The 25,315-nt window shown below is 43.7% G+C and overlaps 1 protein-coding gene across 2 annotated transcripts in view; it reads right to left on the bottom strand.

The window, feature by feature from the left end:
• Positions 1-25,315, bottom strand: part of ca9 (carbonic anhydrase IX) — a 100,171-nt gene that overhangs the window by 58,994 nt on the left and 15,862 nt on the right. For both annotated transcript variants that reach the window (XM_078225987.1, XM_078226045.1), the window contains exons 2-4: positions 11,058-11,087; positions 9,497-9,664; positions 4,079-4,221 (exon numbers count right to left, since the gene is read on the bottom strand). In XM_078225987.1, the coding sequence (XP_078082113.1) occupies positions 4,079-4,221; positions 9,497-9,664; positions 11,058-11,087 (341 nt within the window). The remainder of the gene's footprint in view (positions 1-4,078; positions 4,222-9,496; positions 9,665-11,057; positions 11,088-25,315) is intronic.

Here is a 25,315-nt window from a genome sequence, read left to right on the forward strand (position 1 = left end):
TTATTGGGTTCATTCTTATCACAAACAGGATTTCTGACCAATACTGTCCCCAAGAGCAGTCGGTTTACTGTGTAGCTCCAAGGTCTTGATGAACTTCTATCACATCTCACAGACTTTCCAGAAATTTCTGGAAAGGGGTCGGCACGGTAGCACAGTGGTTAGCACTGCTGCTTCACAGCTCCAGGGACCTGGGTTCGATTCCCGGCTCGGGTCACCGGGTTTCCTCCAGGTGCTCCGGTTTCCTCCCACAGTCCAAAAGGTGTGTGGGTTAGGTTGATTGGCCAAGCTAAATTGCCCCTTAGTGTCCCGGGATGTGTGGATTAGTGGGTAAATATGAGGGTTAGAGGGATTAGCAGGTAAATATGTAGGGATACGGGGATAGGGCCCGGGTGGGATTGTTGTCGGTGCAGACTCGATGGGCCGAATGGCCTCTTTCTGCACTGTAGGGTTTCTATGGTTTCTTTTATCTGCATTAACAAGTATTTGCTCTTGATAATCTCTATGTAGTAGCATTCCAGACTAGCCTAGACACTCCTGACATTCTTGTTCAGCCTCTTAATATGAAAGAAATGTCAGAGGTAATAGTGGATGCGTTAGTGATTATTTATCAAAACTCGTTGCATTCGGGGGTAGTGCCGGTTGATTGGAAAACGGCTAATGTTACGCCGCTGTTTAAAAAAGGAAGGAGACAAAAGGCGGGTAACTATAGGTCGGTCAGCTTAACGTCTGTAGTAGGGAAAATGCTGGAATCCATTATTAAAGAGGAGATAGCAGGGCATCTGGATAGAAATGGTTCGATCAATCAGACGCAGCATGGATTCATGAGGGGAAAGTCGTGCTTGACGAACATGTTGGATTTTTATGAAGATGTGACTAGGGCGGTTGATGGAGGAGAACCGGTGGATGCGGTGTTTTTGGATTTCCAAAAGGCGTTTGATAAGGTGCCCCATAAAAGGCTGCTGAAGAAGATTAGGGCACACGGAGTTGGGGGTAGTGTGTTAAAGTGGATTGGGGACTGGCTATCCGACAGGAAGCAAAGAGTCGGAATAAATGGGTGTTTTTCCGGTTGGAGGAAGGTAACTAGTGGCGTGCCGCAGGGATCGGTACTCGGGCCGCAACTGTTTACCATTTATATAGATGATCTGGAGGAGGGGACGGAGTGTAGGGTAACGAAGTTTGCAGACGACACAAAGATAAGTGGAAAAGTGAATCGTGTGGAGGACGGAGAAGATCTGCAGAGAGATTTGGACAGGCTGAGTGAGTGGGTGAGGATATGGCAAATGGAGTATAACGTTGAGAAATGCGAGGTTATACACTTGAGGAAATAATAACAAATGGGATTATTATCTCAATGGTAACAAATTAAAACATGCTACCGTGCATAGGGACCTGGGGGTCCTTGTGCATGAGACGCAAAAGCCCAGTCTGCAGGTACAACAGGTGATCAAGAAGGCAAATGGGATGTTGGCCTGTATTGCGAAGGGGATAGAATATAAAAGCAGGGATGTCTTGATGCACCTGTACAGGGCATTGGTGAGGCCGCAGCTGGAATACTGTGTGCAGTATTGGTCCCCTTATATGAGGAAGGATATATTGGCATTGGAGGGAGTGCAGAGAAGGTTCACCAGGTTGATACCGGAGATGAGGGGTTTGGATTATGAGGAGAGGCTGAGGAGATTGGGTTTGTACTCGTTGGAGTTTAGAAGGATGAGGGGGGATCTTATGGAGACTTATAAGATAATGCGGGGGCTGGATAGGGTGGAGGCAGAGAGATTCTTTCCACTTAGTAAGGAAGATAAAACTAGAGGACACAGTCTCAAAATAAAGGGGGGTCGGTTTAAGACAGAGTTGAGGAGGAACTTCTTCTCCCAGAGGGTGGTGAATCTCTGGAATTCTCTGCCCACTGAGGTGGTGGAGGCTACCTCGCTGAATATGTTTAAAGCGCGGATGGATGGATTCCTGATCGGTAAGGGAATTAAGGGTTATGGGGATCAGGCGGGTAAGTGGTACTGATCCACGTCAGATCAGCCATGATCTTATTGAATGGCGGGGCAGGCTCGAGGGGCTAGATGGCCTACTCCTGCTCCTATTTCTTATGTTCTTATGTTCTTAAGATGGATCATTTCAGCCCAACTCGGAGGTCTTACGACACAGCGATAGCATGTGCATGAAGATGTGCTTAAAAACATTAGACTCTGATTTATGGGGGAGACGAGAAAGGAGCATGCAACCCACTAATTGGATGGCGTATCTAGGAGGCCCAAGGCAGACACCTGGCTGATCTTTGTGGCTAGGATCATTTGAACAAATTTTGTTGGAGTCCTACCTAAACCCGACCAGATCCAATAGCGGGCCAGCAAGTTGGAGTGGGGCTTCGCTGGCAGAAAGTCACAGCTGAATACCTGTAGGAATGGCCCTCAGTTGAAGATGTTGGGCCTCGAGCCAGGATTGGGGTAAGGAATGGGTCTGTTTATGCAGCATTTACACTGCAAATCTGAGATGTGACCTGTTATTGTTCAGGATTTAAATGAAAGGGTTAAAACTTTAACTTGGCCAAAATAAACCTTTGCCAAGAGCAGAGAAAAAGAGGGAGAAAATTATAAACAGAACGCAAAGACCTTGAGAAGGCTTTCCCAGGCTTTTACCGGACAGGAGACAGATCCATGAAATTTCTTTGCATTTGAGGAAAACATATGTGACCTATCACAAATTCTCTCAAAAAGTCTCATGATATGGTAGGTAATTATGTTGCTTTTTTCCCCAAAAGCAACCGATTTTCTTTAAATTAGACTGATTTACATGGAGTTCATACCTGCAAGGCTGAATAGGGGTCTTTGCACTTTGATAGTAAGTATAAACTAGTCTGTTATTTGTTTGACTACATTTATTTCTATGTGGACTTGTATATTCCATTTACTTTTAGGTGAATTGACTTGTACTTTGCATTTATAATTGAGGTGAATTAGACTACCTTGCATTTACAATTTGTAATATTCCAACCATTATTATAATGTAATTTAAGCTTACAATTTCTCAAGAATTCTTTATTAGTTCTTCAGAAGAGTTATTTCCATTTTAATACACCTTGTACATTTTATTCAGCGATATATTTGTTTAGTCTAACTGCTCCTGGAAGCGAGGATATACGAGTTCAAATCCTACCACAGTAGCTGGTGAAAATTAAATTCAGTTAATAAAATCTGAAATTGAAAGCTAGTCTCAGTAATGCTGACTCTGAAACTATCATTGATTGTTGTAAAAACCCATTTGGCTCACTAACGTCCTTTAGGTAAGGAAATCTGCCATCCTTACCCAGTCTGGCCTACTTGTGACTCCAGACCCACAGCAATGTGGCTTGAAATGGCTGAGTGAGACACTTGGTTCAAGAGGCAATTAGGGATGGGCAACAGATGCTGTCTTTGCCAGGTGATACCCACATCCCATGAAAGAATGTGTGTGTTGAATACACTAGCATCGTATTCCGGTAATAACTATATTCAGAAACTGCTTTACCAATCCCGACTAGGGCTCCTTTAAATATTCTGTTCAGCTTCAATAAAAAGGGTAAACTGCTCAGTACAATTATACATACAAAATGTAGGGGAGCCAATAGTGGTATTATTGCTAGATTATTAATCCAGAAACTTGGCTAATATTCTGGACACCCGGGTTCGAATCCTGCCACAGCAGGTGGTGGAATTTGAATTCAACAACAAAAAAAATCTGAAATTAAGAATGTACTGATGATCATTGTTGGAAAACCCCATCTGATTCACTAATGTCCTTTAGGGAAGGAAATCTGCTGTCCTTACTTGGTCTGGCCTGCATGCGACTCCAGAGCCACAGCAATGTGGTTGACTCAACTGCCTTCTGAAATGGCCTAGCAAGCCACTCAGTTCAAGGGCAACTAGGGATGGGCAATAAATGCTGGCTGGCCAGCGACGCCCATGTCCCACAAGTGAATAAAAAAAAACCATTTAGCAGAAAAATCTAAGCATTCAATGTGAAATTCATTTCTCCTTCAATAAGGATGAAAATATTTACTATACAAAAATCAGTGACTAAACGAAGGTATTACCTCAGCAGCATACTGGATACCATCCACTGTATGTTCTGATCCTGAAGTGGTTGCTGAACCCCAGTGAAAGTGCAACTGATTTGCTAAGTATTTCTGCGTGAAACCACGGCTTATGCTCATTGAATCTGGGAGCGAAAGTTTCACTTGAGGAAAAACAAAAAGTATAAACACTGTTATCACCCTTTGCTACAAGGTTGGAGGGAACCATATGCAACTGCTCCATTCCACTTTCTAACAACATGGAGCAGGACTAATTGATGCCTGGAATTATGTTCCAGTCACATTGTTCACTTTAGTATTATTAAGTGTTTTGGGAAAGGGTAGAGAATATATTATCAGGAGAACAGACAAACAAGACAATTGCTGTGTTGGAACAAGAGATGTTTCCCAGAATTCAGAAAATATTCACCAACTGATGAAGTTTCACTCACTCCTGTATTTTGATCCATTAGCACAGAAACAGGTTATTTAGACTGAATAGTCTATCAATATTCATCATCCAAATGAGCCTCCTTGCACTTTACTGTACACAACTCTATATGCAGTGAATTCATTAAACGTACAAACATTGCCTTTAAAATCTGCTGTGTTACACAATACACTCTAATGACAAGTGCTATACATCTATACTCTGTAAAAATGTTAATTTATGGTTGGCTTCTTGTTACATTGCTCACAGGAATTAATGACCAAATGTAGTCTTTAGGTGAAGCAGAGTTAGAGGCTGGGGATAATTGAACCAGGGAGTGCCACTGTCCCCATTTTAAATTCACCCCTCACCTTGTAAAAAAAAACGTTGGTTTTATACAATCATTTGTAGCTAAATTGCAAAATTAACCACAGAACTAGATTTGACTGGAACAGAGGGTGCTGAGGGACGGAGACATACAACGGAGCTGTGATAGCACCATCACTGAGAAGAGGGTTCATCACAGTGTGACGCATTTACATAGCGGACTATCATTTTAAATAGGACTGTAGGATAGAAAAGCTAAAAGAAAACAAGTGATAGGATTTTGTCAGGACATGTGCACCGAAATAAGATTTTTAATACATTATATAGATTATGATCCATTCCATTTTAGAATGGTGTTTCTCATAGCAAATTGGAGATTACACAGTTAGAGAATTAGAGGCATTGTTGGGATTAAGGGAAAGGCGAACATCTACATTTAAATCATGTTTGTAGGAAATGGACTCCGAGACAGGATTTTTAAGTGGTTCGGAGAAAATAAATGTTCTTTACCCATCTCAGGATAGATAGAAGAATACATTTGGTTCCCTCATGCATCACAGTTACACAAATAGTCATATCTGTGCGTGTATGAAAGGGTGGGGGTGGGGTGTGAGAAGACACTTCTATTTTTCACTTTGCAAACTGACCGTGTGGGTGGTCGGAGTAACAGCTCGTCTATTCATTTTGAATGCAAAACATGTCTCTAACTTTCTCCAATACAATTAAATAGAGGAGTCAGATTGATGCAATTAAAACAGTTATATTTATTTGGCCACTAAGATGCTTTCATCAAAGCCAACCCATCACTGCCAGTTACAATATCAAATGGATGCATTGTTTAAACAGTAGATACTTGCTCTCTGGGCTGTATGAATGGTGTCGGACAGGAAAAGTCAGTGTTTCTGGTGAGGAGCACAGCACTTCCTGAGTACTGCATTAGAGTGTCTGGATAATCATTTGAACAGAAACTCTTCATAAACACCACCTTTACCAATTATATAACTTAAATGTGTGCCATATTTGTTCAAGGATTCAGGATTTTTATTTACCAATAAAGAAATACAAGTAGCAATAAAAAGGGTTAATAGACTTGTTAGCTAAGGATATCAAAGGCTTAAGAGCATAGGTGAGTGAATGAACTTAGAGTGCAGCTAGCCATAATCGAATTGAATGGTGTAACAGGCGAGAGGCTGAATGACCCACTTCTGTTCAAATCTACCCATTAAGTACTAAACTTGAATCTTTCCTTTACATTTAACCAAATACCTGCAGAACAGGTACACGGTTACTGCTTCAAGCAATATTTTCAAATTCAGAAATTTTATTCAGAACCTCCCTCCAAGATAGAGTAAAGACTCTTGTATATTAGCTAAATAAGTATTCCCTTACATTTTAATGACCTAGATTTTATGAATGTGCAATGCCAGCTCCACTGTGTAATTTGATGACATTTAGGTGCGAAATGTTTTCCCAGCAGGTGCACTGCCTCCTGGCAATTCTGGAAATGACAAGGGCACAAACAATGTCTGCCTGTACGCCATATATTAATAGTAAGGGAAATAGGTAATCCATTACCTATCACTGTAACTATAGCAGTGCTGAACATACAATAAAGTCTGCTTGTCCCTGGGGTCCAGTGTTTGTTGGCATGTTAATAAGTCTATGTAGTCAAATGCTTTTAAATTGATTACAAAGGCTCTGGCACAAGACTGAAGTTTTTCTGTGTGTGAAGTTATACCGAGGTTGGTAGCAGTGCCACACTGCATGATCTCAAAGGCTTACCATAGCCAATGTCTACTCACGCTCCTTGGAAGGCTGAAAATGAGGCTTATCCCCAAGGTTGGAAAATCATCTGGAGTCATGAATACATCTGCTTGGCAGCAAAATGCCTGCCAGCTGAAAAAGGCTACAATTCTGATAAAGCAGCACACCTGGCATTATAACATGCTTCTATTTTTCTCATGGTGGCACAGTGGTTAGCACTGCTGCCTCACAGCACCAGGAACCAGAGTTCAATTCCAGCTTCGGGTCACTGCCTGTGTGGAGTCTGTGCATTCTTCCTGCATCTGTGTGGGTTTCCTCCGGGTGCTCTGGTTACCTCCCACAGTTCAAAGATATACAGGTTAGATGGTTTGACCGTACTAAATTGCCCCTCAAGTATCTCAAGATGTGTAAGTTAGGGGGATTAGTGGGGTAAATATGTGAGGTTACAGGGATAGGTTATGGGGCTGGACCTGGGTGGGATGCTTTGAGAGTCAGTGCAGACTCAATGAGTCAAAATGGTCTCCTTCTGCACTGTCAGGATTCTATTTCTTCTGAAAGTTACCTCAGCTTTCAAAGTTCATAATTCAAACTGTTTTGACACTTTTTCACAGAAAATAAAATGATCTTAGCTCCTTGGAGTTACTTCAGTTTGTTTCTATCAAGGAACAAGGAAGGGTAGGATGCAAAGATAAAATTCTGGCCAATGTTTTTATTAGTCTTTTTAAAAAAAATCTGGAATTCCAGGTAGAGATGTACACAAGAACTCCGTCTACGATCTCTGGTTTTTTTCCGGCTATTAGTGAAAGCACTGGGAAGGCACAAGAACTAAAACTCTTAGTTTCCCAGAGCCTCTGATGGAATTAGAGACACTAAAAATTCATTTATGGGCTGTGGCGTCACTGGCTAGGCTAGCATTTAATGCCATCTCTAGTTGCCCTGCAGAAGGTGGTGGTGAGCTGCCTTCAACTGAGTGGTTTGCTAGGCCATTTAATAGTCAAGCACATTTCTGTGGGTCTGGAGTCACATGAGGACCAGGCCAGGCAAGGGCAACTGTTCTCCTTCCCCAAAGGGTATTCGTGAATCAGTTGGGTTTTTAACAATCTGCCATGGTTTCATGGTCATTTTTAAGGCACAAAAACTCACTCATTAAATTTGAAATGGTTTTACAAATCTTATTTCCAATGCTAGATTTTTTGGCTTTGTTAGATAGAGAAAGTTTCATGGTGCTTAATTCTATTCTTTATCGGTTGATTGCGAGTTTTCAGAAATTATATATGGCGGGGGGCAGGAGGTGTGGGGTAAGAAATTTTCCACTCCTGTTTTTGGTGGGAAGAAATGTGGACGGGATAGAGAATCGAGCGGGAGATCCAAAATGGCTTTTATGCCAAAGGGATTTCCCCGCTTGATTGTCCCCGTCGCAGTCAGTGGCGTATCAGGTCTCCTGCCATGCACAATGACAGGAAGACTATTGTAATACATTTAAATATAATTAGTGGGCCTCCTTGCAGTAACATCCCCCCCACCCAGCAATGTGACGTCACGTCGGTGCAGTTTACAACAGGTTTTTAAAAAGAGGGAACTGGCAAACAGAACCCGCTGGGGTACACAGGTGAGTGCAGCCTCCAGGTGGGAGGGGGTCATATCTGGGCAGTAACCTGGCACTGCAAAGCAGCACTGCTGGGGCAACCTGTAGGGAAATGCCAGGAGTTCCGTGTTCGTGGAGGTGTCAAGAGCCAAGGTTACTGCCAAACAGACTCATTGAGAACCCTATCCACCAGTGTGATGTTGTGGGACCCACCTACTTGATTTTTTGTCTTTTGATATATTAAACCTAGCAAAGGAATTATAGTTTGCATATATGTAAATGTGTCCCTTCCCAAAGTGTGACACAGGAAGTGTCACACCCAAAACTTGCAAATTTGTGGTGTTGCTCTCAAGTTAGAGGTCATATTGTTACAAAGGCAGCAATGATTGAGAGAGTGGGTGGAAGTCCAATTTGCCTGCCACTGAACAAAGAACAAAGAACAAAATTACAGCACAGGAATAGGCCCTTCGGCCCTCCCAGCCTGCACTGACCATGCTACCCAACTGAACTAAAACCCTCTGCCCTGCCGGGGACCATACCCCTCTATTCCTATCCTATTCATGTATTTGTCAAGATGCCCCTTAAAAGTCATTATCGTATCTGCTTACATCCCTGACAACAAGTTCCAGGCACCCACCACCCAGTGTAAAAAATTTGCCTTGTACATCTCTTTTAAACCTTGCCCCTCAAACCTGTGACCCCTAGTAATTGACTCTTCCACCCTGGGAAAAAGCTTCTGACTATCCACTGTTTTTATTATAATGTAGAGAAGCACAGATGGGTGCGAGATCTGGATGGTCAGATCTGTGGAAGCTTCTCAAGACACCATCAATGTTGCTTCAATCTGAAGCATGAGGAATATGATAGAGTTTCACAAATATATTAACCTCACTATCTATATGCTTGATGACAAAGATGATTCCAGTGATGAGAGAGTTGTCCCATGATGAAAGATTGAGTAGAATAAGCTTACATACTCAGGAATTGAGAAGAATGAGAGGTGATGGCGTTGAAATTTATAATACTTAGAGGGCTTGACTGGAGAGAGGTCGTTTCCCATGGCTGGAGAGTCGACGGCTGATTGTCTCAGGATAGGGGATTGGCCATTTAGGACTCAAAGGGTTTTGAATCTTTGGACATCTATATCCCAGAAAGTTGTTGATGCTCAGAGTGTATTCAAGACTGAGATAGACAAACTTATAGGGCAATCTGTGGAGTTAGTTGATGATTCTATTGAATAGTGGGGCATAATAAGGGGCCATATCATATTTCTTATGTTCCTATGATGAATGAAACAGATATGCCAAGAGATATATTGTGATTTCACACCTACCTGTGTGCCCATTATTAGATAATTCAAGCTGTTCTGTTTCTGGTAGGTTGTACCCTTCAGGAATGATTGAAGGAAATTTGTTGTTGAATGTGGTTTTACTGGTGTCGATATTGATAGGAGACTGTGAATTCTCCTTACAAAGCTTATAGCCTTTGCTCCAGTCTTGATCTGAGGAAAACAAAGCATGAGACACCAAACTAAACATAAATCATTGATACACGTCCAGTACATCCAATGTTGTCAGGAGTTTTGGTAGTTACATTGTACTTAATGGCCAGGATTTTGCCCTGTGTTTACCATGGGCGCAAAATCCAGTGAGGCCAAAACCAAGAATCCAGCGGCGAGATCTCGGGATGCGACTGATCCCCCACGCCACAGATAGAGGTTCTCGCACAGGAAGGACGGAAACCTCATTTCAAATATATTAACATATAATTAGAGAGCTTCCCTACTGTATCGCTCCCTCCGCCACCCACTGATGTCACACTGGTGACGTTTACCACAGGTTTTTCAAAATGACAACCAGGTGGACGGAATCTGCCAGGGACACACAGGGTAAGTATAGCCCCAAGGGGGAGAGAGGTATGCCCTGGCAGTACAGACACTGCCCCCCGACACCATAGTACTGTCCGCAGCATAGTCCCAGGCACCCTGACACCGCCCCCTGGAACCCTGGGGAGCTGCAAGCAAGGGAGATCCCCGTGTGTGTTTAGGGGAGGGGGGGTTAGGGGGAGGCACTATGATGGAAAAAAAAAATCAGGACTTTCTTGCCAGATTGTAACAAGGTGATTGGAGCAGCGATGGCCTAGTGGCATTATTGCTAAACTATTAATCCAGAAACTCAACTAATGATCTGGAGACCTGGGTTCAATTCCGGCCTCAAGTGACTGTCTGTGTGGAGTTTGCACATTCTCCCTGTATCTACGTGGGTTTCCTCTGGGTGCTCCAGTTTCCTACCACAGTCCAAAGATGTGCAGATTAGGTGGATTGACCATGCTAAATTGCCCCCGAATGTCTGGGGGAAACTGTAGGGTAAATATGTGGGATCATGGGAATGGACCTGGGTGGGATTGTTGTTGGTGCAGGCTTGATGGGCCGAATGACCCCCTTCTGCAATGTAGGGATTTTATGATCCTCCATATTTTACACTAACTGTCATTGACATGAAAGAAGCACTGCCCCAACGTCAATAGGTCAGACTGGCAATATGCCTGTTCTAGCACATTTCCTTTTTGAAACATATCTTGTCCATGACGGTAGACAACATTTGAGACTGGGTTGGCATGACAGAGAATTTCCTCAGGTCACCATCATTGGCCCAATTCATGTTCTCATAACTTTCTGCGATTCAGCCACTGAAGGCGCTGGTGGCTGATTGAGAGACAAGCCTCAGCAGGAAACCCCAGCCTGGCTCTTTACGGAGTAGCTGCTTGCTGCTTAGTCATGGGGACAGTACCAACTTGTGCCAAGCAAGCAGCTGTTGTCCATTAATTATTAATCTTTGATGTTACTGTTAAGATCAACAGCGAATCAGGTTGCGTATTCAAACAACTGTTATTACCTTTGTAAGTCCAATGATCAGGCATGTCACCTTGTGGGAGAAAAAAAATGGAAAAGTCAACAGCTGTTGCTAAGAAATATAACAATGGTTTTAAGAGTAGTTACAAACTAAAAACCTTTAAATATTTTGCACTTTTGCCCATTTTCAGCACAAAGGGCCCCACAGTGAATTACTCTGTTTACAAGACAAATATTAACTCTCCCAAACCCTTTTGTTATCTTTAGTTCCTTGGTGATAAAGATCTGGGGCGTGAAACGACCCACTACTGAGTATGTGTAATTGAGATGGATATTCACAAGTCCAGAAACTGAGCCTCTGTGGCAGAGAGTCAGGAAATGGGGCAAATTGACAATCGAGTGTTTCTGCTGCTTTTACTCTACTCAGCAGATTACACTACAGGGCAAGCATTTCCATCCCTTCTCCCCTGTGTGCTGTTATAGCACCACATTCAGGACGTTTCTGGGGTCATCCAGAAGCTATGCAGTGAATTCTGCCACGCGAGACCCCGATAAACAGCTACTGAAAGCAGGCTTGGCTACCATGTGGATTTACACTGAAACATAAAATCCAAAAGACAAAGTATAATCAATCGTGGAGACTGCTGTAAGGGGCAGACCTCACTTGTACACCCTCAGAGGTGTTGGAGCAATGGTAGGGATATGTTTCCTTAAATATGCCACAAAGGTCCAAATACATTTTAATTCCTACTCGGATTCTGCATCAAAACTAAGAATTCAAAAATTGATGTTGAGGTCGATGTACTTCTGACTTAATTTAATGGGAGGGAAAGTCTACAAGGGCTGCAGATCATCTAGGAATCACATTGGGTCAGGATGCTATGATTCCCTTCAACTTGCTTCTTTTGCCAGTATATTAAACAAATGTTAGCCTTTTATGATTGACACCTCCAAGAAAGACAAAGATTGCATTAAATGAGTCAAACAAAAACAGCCACTGAAAGTCCCATTGAAGAAATATCTAATCCACATATCACCTCTTAATCTTGTCCAAATAAGCACAGACATCGAGAAACACTTCAAAGAAGGATAAAACTATTGCAAGTTCATCTGCTAGTAAGTCAAATTGTAACTATGGCCTGTATCAACAGAAGCAGGCAAACAGATAGAGATATCGGTTTTGCCAGATCATCTCATTACGTCCCAGGGCAGCACGGTGGTTAACACTACTGCCTCTCAGCGCCAGGGACCCGGGTTCGATTCCCGGCCTCAGGTCACTGCCTGTGTGGAGTTTGCACATCCTCCCTGTGTCTGCGTGGGTTTCCTCCCACAGTCCGAAAGGTGTGCTGGTTAGATGCATTGGTCATGTTAAATTCTCCCTTAGTGTACCCGAACAGGCGCTGGAGTGTGGCAACTAGGGGAATTTCACAGCAACTTCATCGCAGTGTTAACTTAAGCCCACTTGTGACACTAATAAATAACCTTTAAAACTTTGAATCAGCTCTGATGAAGGGTTATCTAGACTTGAAACGTTGGCTCTATTCTCTCTCCACAGATACTGTCAGACCTGCTGAGATTTTCCAGCATTTTTCTGTTTTTGTTTGATGCCAACATCTGCAGCATTTTGCATTGATCTCATTATGAATGCTTGGTTCAGTCCATGTCTCACTGATATCCACAAGCTACTAGGCTGAGTCTACTATTCAAGCATTTCAAAGGTTCAGTAGATGTCAGGACATTAAATCAAAGGGTAAATCAAACAACAGGGTCCCCAACATATATTTATAGAATGACTCGCCTGATGAAGGAGCAGCGCTCCGAAAGCTCATGCTACCAAATAAACCTGTTGGACTTGAACCTGGTGCTGAGACTTTTTACTGTGCCCACCCCAGTCCAATGCTAATACCTCCACTTTATAGAATTCAGAAGACAACTTTAACTACTGGAGAAAGAACTTTAATGCATCTAAACTCTTACATAATTGTGGTCAATTTTAGGACAGGGCCTGATGATCAATTACTACACTGAAAACATACACAATCAAAAACCATGATGGGGTGCTCCCAAACAAATTCCAAGCGCCGAATTCATGTAAAAACTGGAGTAAATCCCACAAGCGTTTTCAGCGGGACTTTCAAAATAAATCTCCCACACTCTGGGCACTGTGCAGTGCCCTAGCATAAATCACGATGAAAAGCTGAGGACAATGCCTATTCTCGCTGGAGAGGCCGGCAGCATAGCGCTGAGCAGGTCACTGTGCATGTGCAGTAGCCTGCATTGCCGGCCTCCCGATCGCTGGCCAACAGAGCAACCCCGCCCCCCCCACCCCCTGATGTGTCAGGGCTAGCCCCAATCCCTACCCCAGACCCTCACAACCCAATGGCCAACCCCGATCAGCTACTTCCCACCCTCTGCTTGTGATTCCTGTGCAGGGTGACAGCGGGACCCTCCAACCCCCACAGGTGGTGCCCCCCTTGGCACTGCCTGGTGGGCATTGCCAAGGTGCCCCCAGGGCATTGCCACTTTGCCCCAGGCTGGTGGAGCACACCTCTCCTTACCCCCAACCTCGAGGGGCCTCCAGCTCCCTGTTAGTGGGGAGTAGGAGTAAACCCCACTGGAATGAAACACTCCTGGGGTGGGGAAACGGTGGGGACTGGAAAGAGGCTAGTGGCCCGGCCCCATTAAATTATATTAAAATTCTAATTTAAATATTTTCCGGTGCAGAGCTGATGATGCCGGTATTCCGGTGGCCAAAGATGCATGGAAGCCGTGGTACCTAGCGGGGAGTCCATTACACGGCCTGTGCTTATGTCTCCTGGCTTGCTGCACTACTAGAGAGAGAGAATCACTCCCCATTACATTACAACAGTTGAAGTTGGCAAAAGCCAAATATTTAAAGTCCAAAAGGTGTGTGGTTTAGGTTGATTAGCCATGCTAAATTGTCACTTAGTGTCCCGGGATGTGTAGATTAGAGGGATTAGTGGTGTAGATATATGGGATTGTGGGGATTGGGCCTGGGGTGGGATTGTGGTCGGGGCAGACTCGATGGGCCGAATGGCCTCCCTCTGCATTGTAGAGCTTCTATGAAAGTTTAAATTTCCCTGTCAAAAGGCTTTGGGGACAAGCATCTGGCAGAATTGAAAGCTAGTCTCAGTAAAGATGACCATGAAACTACAATTATTGTAAAAACCCATTTGGTTCACTAATGTCCTTTAGAGAAGGAACTCATCGATGCTCAACTGATCTGGCCTAACTGTGACTTCAGACCCACAGTGATGTGGTTGATTCTTTAACTGCACATTAATGGCCTTGTAAGCCACTCAGCTCAAGGGCAATTAAGAGCGGGTAACAATGCTGGCCTTGCCAACAACACCCATATCCCATGAAAGAATTAAGAAAGGTTTGGTCTGCATCGAAAGAAGGATATACTTACCTTGGAGATGGTAGAGTGAAGATTCACTAGATTGGTTCCCAGGGTGACAGGGTTGGCCTATCATGAGAGATTGATTAAATTGGGCCTATGTTCTCTGCAGTTGAGGGGAATGAGAGGTGAAGACTCTGAAGGGGTTTGAGAGAAATAACATTGAGAAGTTGCTTCTCCTGGCTAGGGAATCTAGAACAAGGGATCGAAGTCGCAGGATAAGAAACTGATCATTTAGGACTGAGAAGAGGAGAAATTGATTGACTCAAGAATTGTGAATCTTTGGAATTCTCTACTCCAGAACATAAGAACATAAGAAATAGGAGCAGGAGTAGGCCATCTAGCCCCTCGAGCCTGCCCCGCCATTCAATAAGATCATGGCTGATCTGACGTGGATCAGTACCACTTACCCGCCTGATCCCCATAACCCTTAATTCCCTTACCGATCAGGAATCCATCCATCCGCGCTTTAAACATATTCAGCGAGGTAGCCTCCACCACCTCAGTGGGCAGAGAATTCCAGAGATTCACCACCCTCTGGGAGAAGAAGTTCCTCCTCAACTCTGTCTTAAACCGACCCCCCTTTATTTTGAGGCTGTGTCCTCTAGTTTTAACTTCCTTACTAAGTGGAAAGAATCTCTCCGCCTCCACCCTATCCAGCCCCCGCATTATCTTATAAGTCTCCATAAGATCCCCCCTCATCCTTCTAAACTCCAACGAGTACAAACCCAATCTCCTCAGCCTCTCCTCATAATCCAAACCCCTCATCTCCGGTATCAACCTGGTGAACCTTCTCTGCACTCCCTCCAATGCCAATATATCCTTCCTCATATAAGGGGACCAATACTGCACACAGTATTCCAGCTGTGGCCTCACCAATGCCCTGTACAGGTGCATCAAGACATCCCTGCTTTTATATTCTATCCCCCTCGCGATATAGGCCACCATCCCATTTGCCTTCTTGATCACCTGTTGTACCTGCAGAATATTGTGGATGTTCCATTGCAGGCTGCATTTAAAGCTATATATGCTAAATTTTGGTCTCTTAGGGGAAAAGAGAGATATGGGAAGCAGGCAGGAAAGTAGGGTTAACGTAGAAACTCAGTCATGATCATATGGAATGGATTAGCAATCTCGAGGGGGCAGAGAGTCTATTGCTGCTCTGATACATTGGAAATGTCCCTTATCAATGTGTGATTCCCCCCAACTCAAATTTCCCCACTCAATGTTGTTCGTCGAGGGCAATTTCTTTTGCTCAACTATTTGGAATATTCTGAGATCATGAAAAGATAAAATTTAATTGCAAGTATTTTAAAATATATTTTGAGAACCATTTTCATTTTTAAAGGGCTCGTGAGTTCTTTGATCTCCACAGGGAAACAGACTAGTGCAGCAATGTTGTGACTTTTTGTTCTCAGGCTATGGAGTGAGATCCCCGCCTAAGAAAACACCCAGAAAAACTGCTGTGAATAAACAGTGTACATCTGGTCAGCAGAGAATCAGGGCAGAGCATCAAGCCATCTGCAGCAAGGACACTTGCAACTTACAACGTGGGAATATTACCACCTGGGATTGATAACGACATCACTACGTTAACTGTTATTGCAGTGGTTCCTTCACAGCTCCAATGCATCAGCAGGCTGTGTGAGTTAGTCAGCATGTTCAATTTCAGCACCTTCTAAACTAAGTACCTTATCATGGCTGACTTATCTTATCATATTGCTGACTTTCCCAAGGTACTGGATGTGGGATTGAACGGTATCAGAGAAAGCGCAAACAGTAGGAAATGTCACAGAGAGAAAAAAAGGAGGGAGGGAGCAGAGAGCGAGGGTGGACAGCACAGAGTGAGGTAGGATAGTAGAGGTTTAGGGCGGACAGCAGGAAAATGAGATTCACCTCTGCATTGTTGGATATATTCTTCTTTGGGATCTAGAAATGTCAAAAAAATGTAGGGAAATTTGCAGCAATCAGTTACACCCTGGTTAATTCCAAACTAAAAAATATTTTTTCTTATTCATACTTGGCACAGTCCAGGTTGAATTTGTCCAACACTAGTTTCTCTGGAAAGTTTCAAACAAAGGAGCTTGATGACATTCCTGAGGGAAGTAAAGCATTTAGATTCTTGCAATAATCCATCATCTGCATACTAACTGTAGTAGTTGGTCCCTTTAAGGTCATGTGACCCGATCACCCAATGGGAAATGAGTGGAGGGGTTTTGGTACAGAATGCAGAGTGCTGCCAGTGTAGATCCCGGAGCTGGAAGTGCTAGCATTGCGAAAGTACTCAGTATATTGTTATCTGCTTGTAAACAAACACTTAACAATTCTTTATACTAACTGGTGGTTGCCAATCCTTCCAGATACTACAGTCACTTTTACTGATTTTTTTGGAATATTTCCAGATTTATTGCAACTGAATTTAAATTCTCAAACTGCCATGGTGGAACTGAACTCAATAGTCCCTGGATTATTCACATCCCAACGTGCAGTTTGAGATTAAAAGTATAGACATACAGAACCTCGGCCAGGGTTTTCCATGTGGAAATGGGAAATGTTTGTTTCCCGTGCAAGCAAACAATCTGGCCGGTGTCCACGGGCGCGGTTGACGCCTTCTGTGCCCGCTGGGCACCGCAGGGGTTGGGGTGCGTTATCGACCCTAATAATCACATTTTAATTTGATGTTTTTAAGTTTCCTTTGTACTTTGATTTCTGTTCGGACTGTTCCCCCTCCTTTTTGGGGAGCTGCCCCTTTTACTTTGTCCTGACTTAATTTGAGTTTGTTTATTTGGTTTGACCTAAAAAGAGGGCAAACAATCTGGCGTAAATGTTGTCAACACGCCGGTTTTCCTTCATATGGTAGTGGGAAAGGTGCTGAAATTGGCAGCCTATTCGCCACTTTAAAATAAATCAACAGGTAATTGAATTTGTTGACAAGCTAATTGATGGGAATATTATGCTGCTCATCCAGTATTGCAGTTGGCCTTTATCAAAGTTGGTTGGTTCATGACTGATTTTTCTAACAGGGCTCGGGGCGGGGGAAGAATGTGCACCAAGTAATACCCTCCCCATCAAATCCAGCCTATAGAAACCAACGAAACACACTTGCATCCTTTACCCTGTGCTTACTTTGAAGCTTAGATTCTATTTTGGTTTGTGCTGCAAATCAGATGCCACGATAAACCTCTCGTGGTAGAGACCACAGAATATATGTGGAATGTATGTGACCACATATTTCACAAAAATGTGTTGTTGAAGATTAAATTTGATCATGTTCTTTAACTCTGAACTGAAAAATAATGCCACACGTCAGATAGAATGTGCTGCCTGGATCACAGAGCATCAAAGCATTCTGATAGCATCGTGAAATCATGAGCAAAATTATAAGCACTTTATCAGCATGATTTCTGAACAACGATCTGATTGCACTGGTAACTTGGGAGAAATGGGAACGTGCTGGATAATTCATACAAACTTTGTAACAATTTTATAAAATTTTCCCTCACACCATGTTGGGGTGAGGAGTTCAGTGTACCTTGTACAATTTTACATTCATAAATTTTAGCAGATGGAAAATGCAGGGCCCACTGATCTCTATGTCAGGACTTACACTATACAAGTCAGGCACATGGGAGTTCCACACTGGGAGCACAAATCCACCAACTAGACCCACAGGCTTTTATTGTCACAACCAAAGTGGGAAAAATGATTGGCCTCTGATTTATTGTCACATGTATTAATATACAGTGAAAAGTATTGTTCCTTGTGCGCTATACAGCTAAAGCATACCATTCATGGAGAAGGAAAGGAGAGAGTGCAGAATGTGGTGTTACAGTCATAGCTAGGGTGTAGAGAAAGAGCAACTTAATGCAAGGTAGGTCCATTCAAAAGTCTGACAGCAGCAGGGAGGAAGCTGTTCTTGAGTCGGTTGGTACGTGACCTCAGACTTGTATCTTTCTCCCAACAGAAGAAGTTGCAACAGAGAATGTCTGGGGGGTGTGGGTCCTTAATTATGCTGGCTGCTTTTACAAAGAACAATACAGCACAGGAACAGGCCCTTCGGCCCTCCAAGCCCGCGCCGCTCCCTGGTCCAAACTAGACCATTCTTTTGTATCCCTCCATTCCCACTCCGTTCATATGGCTATCTAGATAAGTCTTAAATGTTCCCAGCGTGTCCGCCTCCACCACCTTGCCCAACAGCGCATTCCAGGCCCCCCCACCCTGTGTAAAATACGTCCTTCTGATATCCATGTTAAACCTCCCCCCCCCCCTCACCTTGAACCTATGACCCCTCGTGAACATCACCACCGACCTGGGAAAAAGCTTCCCACCGTTCACCCTATCTATGCCTTTCATAATTTTATACACTTCTATTAGGTCACCCCTCATCCTCCGTCTTTCCAGTGAGAACAACCCCAGTTTACCCAATCTCTCCTCATAACTAAGCCCCTCCATACCAGGCAACATCCTGGTAAACCTCCTCTGCACTCTCTCTAAAGCCTCCGTGTCCTTCTGGTAGTGTGGCGACCAGAACTGGGCGCAGTATTCCAAATGCGGCCGAACCAACGTTCTACACAGCTGCAACATCAGACCCCAACTTTTATACTCTATGCCCCGTCCTATAAAGGCAAGCATGCCATATGCCTTCTTCACTACCTTCTCCATCTGTGACGTCACCTTCAAGGATCTGTGGACTTGCACACTCAGGTCCCTCTGCGTATCTACACCCTTTGAGGTAGCAGGAAAGTGTAGACAGACTGCTTGGTACACCCCCCTGTTTCTTCTCACTCTCCCCCCCCCACTAATATATTCTTGCTTCTAATAAAGGAAAAAAAATTACAAAGTTAGGAAAAACTTTAACATCTGCACAGACATTATTCTCCAGGATTCTCTGGTTTTGTCCTTGGTGTCACGAGCAAGAAACTTTGGCTATCCAGACAAGACCCCATTCACTCTTAGTAGCATGGGAAAATCCCAGCCATGAATAAGGACGGAAGATTTCAGTCAATCCTGCTCATTTCATGGAATTATAGATACGACACCACAGTAGGAGACCATTCATTCCATGAGAAGTGGGCAGCAAGGTAGCCCAGTGGTTAGCACTGCTGCTTCACAATGCCAGGGACCTGGGTTTGATTCCTGGCTTGGGCCACTGTCTGTGTGGACTTGCACATTCTCCATGTCTGCGTGCGGGTGATCTGGTTTCCTCCCACAGTCTGAAAGACGTGCTGGTTAGGTGCATTGACCCGAACAGGCAGAGTGTGGCGACTAGGGGAATTTCACAGTAACTTCATTGCAGTGTTAATGTAAGCCTTACTTGTGACTAATAAATAAACCTGAAGGATGTAGAAGTTAGATCTTCACTTTCTTTGCATTCCTTTTACCAATATCCTTTGATATTTTGTTAAACAATATATTAGCAGAATTCCCCAGCCATTTACACCCAGCCACTGCTGCCAATGGGAATGGAGAATTTGGTGCTCAGCCGAATTGTCATTCATTGCAGTAGGACTGAAGAAACCCAGCTGTGTGTGAGGTCGAAGAATTGTCCCTGCCTTAGTTACTTCTGGTGAAATATTATGAGATTGAAATTGTTTTTTTGCCAGCTGTACAAACTGCTAGCACTGTATTGCCAATACCTTGTGTTGCATTTTCCATGCACTACACAACGTGTTTTGCGGCATGGAAGATGGCATGCTGCTAGCTGACTGTGGAATCTTACGGTCCCAGGCTTCCCCCATGACCGCTACCACCTAGAAGGAAAGGACAGCAGACACATGGGAAAAACCACCACCTGAATATCCCCTCTCAGCCACTCAACATCCTGACTTAGAAATATACCGCCATTCATTCACTTGTCGCTGGGTCAAAATCCTGGAACTTCCTCTCTAACAGCACTGTGGGTGTACCTACACCACAAGTACTGCAGCGGTACAAGAAGGCAGCTCATCACCACTGTCGCAAGGGTAATTAGGATGGGCAATAAATGCTGGCCTAGTCAGTGATACACACATCCCATGATTGAAAAGTAAAAGTAATTTATATATGTGAGCCAGTTCAAACAAAGAGGAGCATCAAAGCTGATTCTGTTCTTATCCCAAGTCTATTCACACACATTTTCTCCTGGATAGACCAGGCTGAAGCTCCGGGTTATTATACCACACGTTGTGTAAAATGACTGTTCCTCACCCCTTGTATCTCTTGCCTCAAATCTTAAATCCCCTGGTATTGTCAGCTAATGAGAAGTGTTATTTTTTTCTCCCTAAACGTAATGTAGGCTGGAATCATCTGCACCCACAGGAGGCAAGGAACGTGGTGAGTGGGCCTTGGCTTGGCGTTGTCGACATTCCCACCCCATCTCCTCCCACTTTGGAGCCTCTTCCCACTTCTGCTGCAATATTTCCAACTCCAGGCATGCAATCTGCATGCCTGGTAAGACTGTGCGGGTTACATGTCAGCCAGAGGGGTGCATGATCCAAGGGCTCTAATCTGTGCACAAATGAGGATAGGGGTATGGGGCGGAGGCTGGCTGCTGACAGCTACCCACACTGTGCCTCCCCCCGCGCTCCCCATGTGAACCCTACACCCAATAGCACTTTGGGTGACTCCTCGATCCTGGGTTGTTGTTCCTGGCAGCAGCCTCCGCTTCCTCGTGGTGATGCCGCTTTCTCCATCATCCGAGTACAGACTTTGCTTTTCCCTATCATTGCAGTTTCTTGGAATGCACAAAACACCCACTCCTTCAGGATCACCCAGTATTCTGTCAATCTTCTGGTTCATTTCAATCTGGCTAATTCCCCTCTTGTCCCATTGAAATGAGCCCCCTTCCAATCTTGAAGTGTGAAATCTTGCTTGTTTCTTATTTTGGTGTGCCACCATAGAGACTTTAAAATATTGCAAAGCTTTTTTTAACAAATCAAATTTGGGGTGTGGAATGGACTGCCTGCAGGGATAGTGGAGTCAGACACTTTAGGAACATTTAAGCGGTTATTGGATAGGCACATGGAGCACACCAGGATGATAGGGAGTGGGATAGCTTGATCTTGGTTTCAGATAGAGCTCGGCACAACATCGTGGGCTGAAGGGCCTGTTCTGTGCTGTACTGTTCTATGTTCTAACTCAAATCACAGTACAGAGGACATTGGCCCTGAAGTAGATTATGATCAGTTATATCTCAGGCAGTTTGATCTGAGTAGCAGAGGGAGTGTCTCACTATCTGATGAGTGAATGGGGGTTCAGCAGGTTAATAAGCATTTTAATTTCCATTTCCCCACATGCTGCTCGTTTATTCCACAGCTTCTTCCACAGCAGATTTCAGAATTCCAGTTATTCCGTATCCTTTTTAGAGAACAAATAGTTTCTGTCTCTTAATCAGTAAAGACCATAAGACATAGGAGCAAAATTAGGCCACTCGGCCCATCGAGTGTGCTCGGCCAATCGTGGCTGATATTTTTCTCATCCCCATTCTCCAGCCTTTTCCCCCATAACCCCTGATCCCCTTTTCAATCAAGAACCTATCTCTGTCTTAAAGACACTCAATGACCTGGCCTCCACAACTTTGTGGCAAACAGTTCCACAGATTCATCACTCTCTGGTTGAGGAAATTCCTCCTCATCTTTGCATTAACGCATCGTCCGTTTAGCCTGATGTTGTGCCTTCTTATTGCTTAGGCATTAACACTTGGAGGTTCAAATCTCCATGTATTTCCATGAACACCACTATTGGGACTGTTGCAAAGATGACCCGTGTTGTTTTTCTATGTTGATTATTGGTTCCCTTTTAGCGCAAAGTGATTGAAGTTTAAGAAGTTACTCAAAGCTGTTTTCAGAAAATGGAATTATTAACGGTCCACAAAACAGTTCAGTAACTGCAGACCACTTTGTGCAAAACATGATTCTGAACAATCTTAAATGACAAAGGTCTAAGAATATTAGCAAGCAAAAGCTTTGCTAATACAGATGTAGCTGAATGTGAAACACACTGGGGAAATGTTGAACAAACGTGCTTCTGGATTTTTTTGGACCTCTGAATCTAATATCTGACTGGGGATTTCTTGACTGCCACAACACTGGCTGCATGCCCACCAGCAGCATGCAAGGTTGAATAGAACATTAATGAACCTTCTCTCAACCAATGGGAACCAAACAATTTCATGCCAATGTGTTTCATGATGTAATTGTAATTTTGCCAAGCTACATAGCATCTTCACTTCCAAGAAAAACCTGTTCATCTTTAAATGACAAACTAACACTGGATTCAATTCAAAAAATAAGATAGCCAGATTTTCATGGATCTATCCTAGCCTAGAGGCATCAGCCCTGGATTGGGGGGGACAGGGAGTTGACACTCAGCATAAATCAGAATTTGGTGGATTGAAGTCCCACTCCTGAAGTGTATAATCCAGAGCAGTACTGAGGGAATGCTGCACTATTGGAGATTCTGTCTTTTGAGGAGTTGTTAAAGAGAGAGATAGACTGCAGTCATGAGCCCAGACATTAGAATTGGTCTCTTTCAGGATAATCACCCAGAGATGGCAGGTAGTCCAGCTAAGAATGGTGGAGGGCCAATACATCTATAGTAATGGGCAACCTAGGCTAATGAGTGGGTTGCATGGGTAGCCCTCCTTTATCTCAGTGGGCTGCAAGATTTAAATCAAGCTTGTTCACTAACCGTGACCCCTTGAATAAGATAATACTCCATTTCACAATGGGTTATAGAAAATGTTTAGTCATTCATACAATTGAACTATTAACTTCAAATGGTTAAAAACCAAATGAAATATTTACACTTTGGATGCAGAGGGAGCGCACATGGCTCCCACAGTCTATATTGGTCTGCAATCAGCATGCACCTCACTTTACATGTGTATCACTTTGGTCATACATGTAGGAACAAAATGTGGATGGAAATCAGCAGAATGTGGCAACAGTCAAAATGCCAGGCGGGCCGCACTCAGAACCCAGATGGGTTGCATGTGGCCCCCAGGTTGCCCACCACTGGTCTAAAAAGTGAAGGGCAGCTGACACTGACCCACTGTCAATGTGGTGTTCTGCTGAAGTCATAGTCAGAAGTTTACAGCATGGAAACAGGCCCTTTGGCCCAATTTTGTTGAATGGAGAAGGAGTAGATGACACAAGATGGGAGGTGCCATCCTGCTGATGGGATAACAGTCAATCCCTGATGCCCAACGCTGTCCAGTGGATGACAAACAAGCAGTTGCAAGTATTTGGGTGTGCGGAGAATTGCTAATTTTGTTGTTTAAAATGACCACAATCTGAATCTCATGGTGCTCCGACCTCCCATTCTATCCTCACCTCCTGTGGGTAGCAGAGCTGGAGACATAGTGGGGTGATTGGGGAGGTCATCATTGCTACACCGTCTCCAGGAGTACTTTCATTGTCCTCCCACCACTGCTGGCCAAGTTGCTGTCATTGTTGTGAAGCCACCTCTGGTAAAAAGGAGAGGGGAACACCTAATGGAGCTGTTCCATTGCATTTTAGTCATTTTTCTGCTACCCCAACAAACCCATCCCTAAAGCATCGAGAAAATTCCTCCCCCATACCTGGACTGACAAGTGGATGTTTTTGATTTTATTTATTATTGTCACATTATTAGTATAATGTGAAAAGCATTGTTTCTTGCATGCTATACAGACAAAGCATACTGTTCATAGAGAAGGAACTAAAAGAGAGAGTGCAGAATGTAATGGTACAGTCATAGCTAGGGTGCAGAGAAAGATCAACTTAACGCGAGGTAGGCCCATTCAAAAGTCTGATGGCAGCAGGAAAGAAGCTGTTCTCGAGTCGGTTGGTACATGTCCTTAGACTTTTATCTTTTTCCTCGATGGAAGAGAGTATGTCCGGGGTGCGAGGGGTCCTTAATTATGCCATCTGCTTTGCTGAGGCAGTGGGAAGTGTAGACAGTGTCAATGCGTGGGAGACTGGTTGAGTGATTGACTGCTTCGTTCATGACCCTTTGAAATTTCTTGCAGTCTTGGACAGTGCAAGAGCCATACCAAGCGGTCTTCTGGTTGTCTGTAAAAGTTGGAGAGTCACAGCGGACATGCCAAATTTCCTTAATCTTCTGAGAAAGTAGAGGTGTTGGTGGGCTTTCTTAACTATAGTGTCGGCATGGGGGGAACCAGGACAGGTTGTTGGTGATCTGGACACCTAAAAACATGAAGCTCTCAACCCTTTCTACTTCGTCCCCATTGATGTAGCCAGAAACGTAAAAGATTCCATGCCACTATTTGAAGGACAGCCAAGTTGCCTGGCTAACATTTATTCCTCAAAATCAACAACTAAAACAGATTATCTGATCACTTATTTCATTGCTGTTTGTTGGACATTGCTTGGTGCAACTGTTAATTGCCCTGCATTGCAACAGGGCCTATTCTTCAAAAGTAAATCATTGACATGGATGTATTTTATGATGTCTTGAGGCCATGAGAAGTGTGATGTAAATGCAAGTTCTTTCTTTCAAGTTCTGATGTGCTCTGCTTTTAATTCACATATTAGATTCTTGATGTTGACAATGATTGGAGATCATGTCGCAAGTGAACAGTTACCTGTTAATCTTTGCGTACTACACAATTATTTATTCAGCTTTATTGATATTGTATTGAATTACATAGTATTTTGGTTCATGCTGAATACCACAAAATTCAAAATTATCTACTTTGACAATTAAAACTGTGAAGATAGTGCGTTTATTCCAAGTTTTAGGATTCGTCCTAATAATGAAGTGTACCAAACAATTTTCCACATCTTTAGTTTTATGTATCAAGTAGTACCTGGATCTTTGTTGCTGAACGTGTTGCAATATTTAGTAACATTGGGGCAGCACAGTGGTTAGCACTGCTGCCACACAGCACCAGGGACCCG

This window comes from Mustelus asterias, chromosome 1 (genome assembly GCF_964213995.1).
Source record: "Mustelus asterias chromosome 1, sMusAst1.hap1.1, whole genome shotgun sequence".
Taxonomy (NCBI): domain Eukaryota; kingdom Metazoa; phylum Chordata; class Chondrichthyes; order Carcharhiniformes; family Triakidae; genus Mustelus; species Mustelus asterias.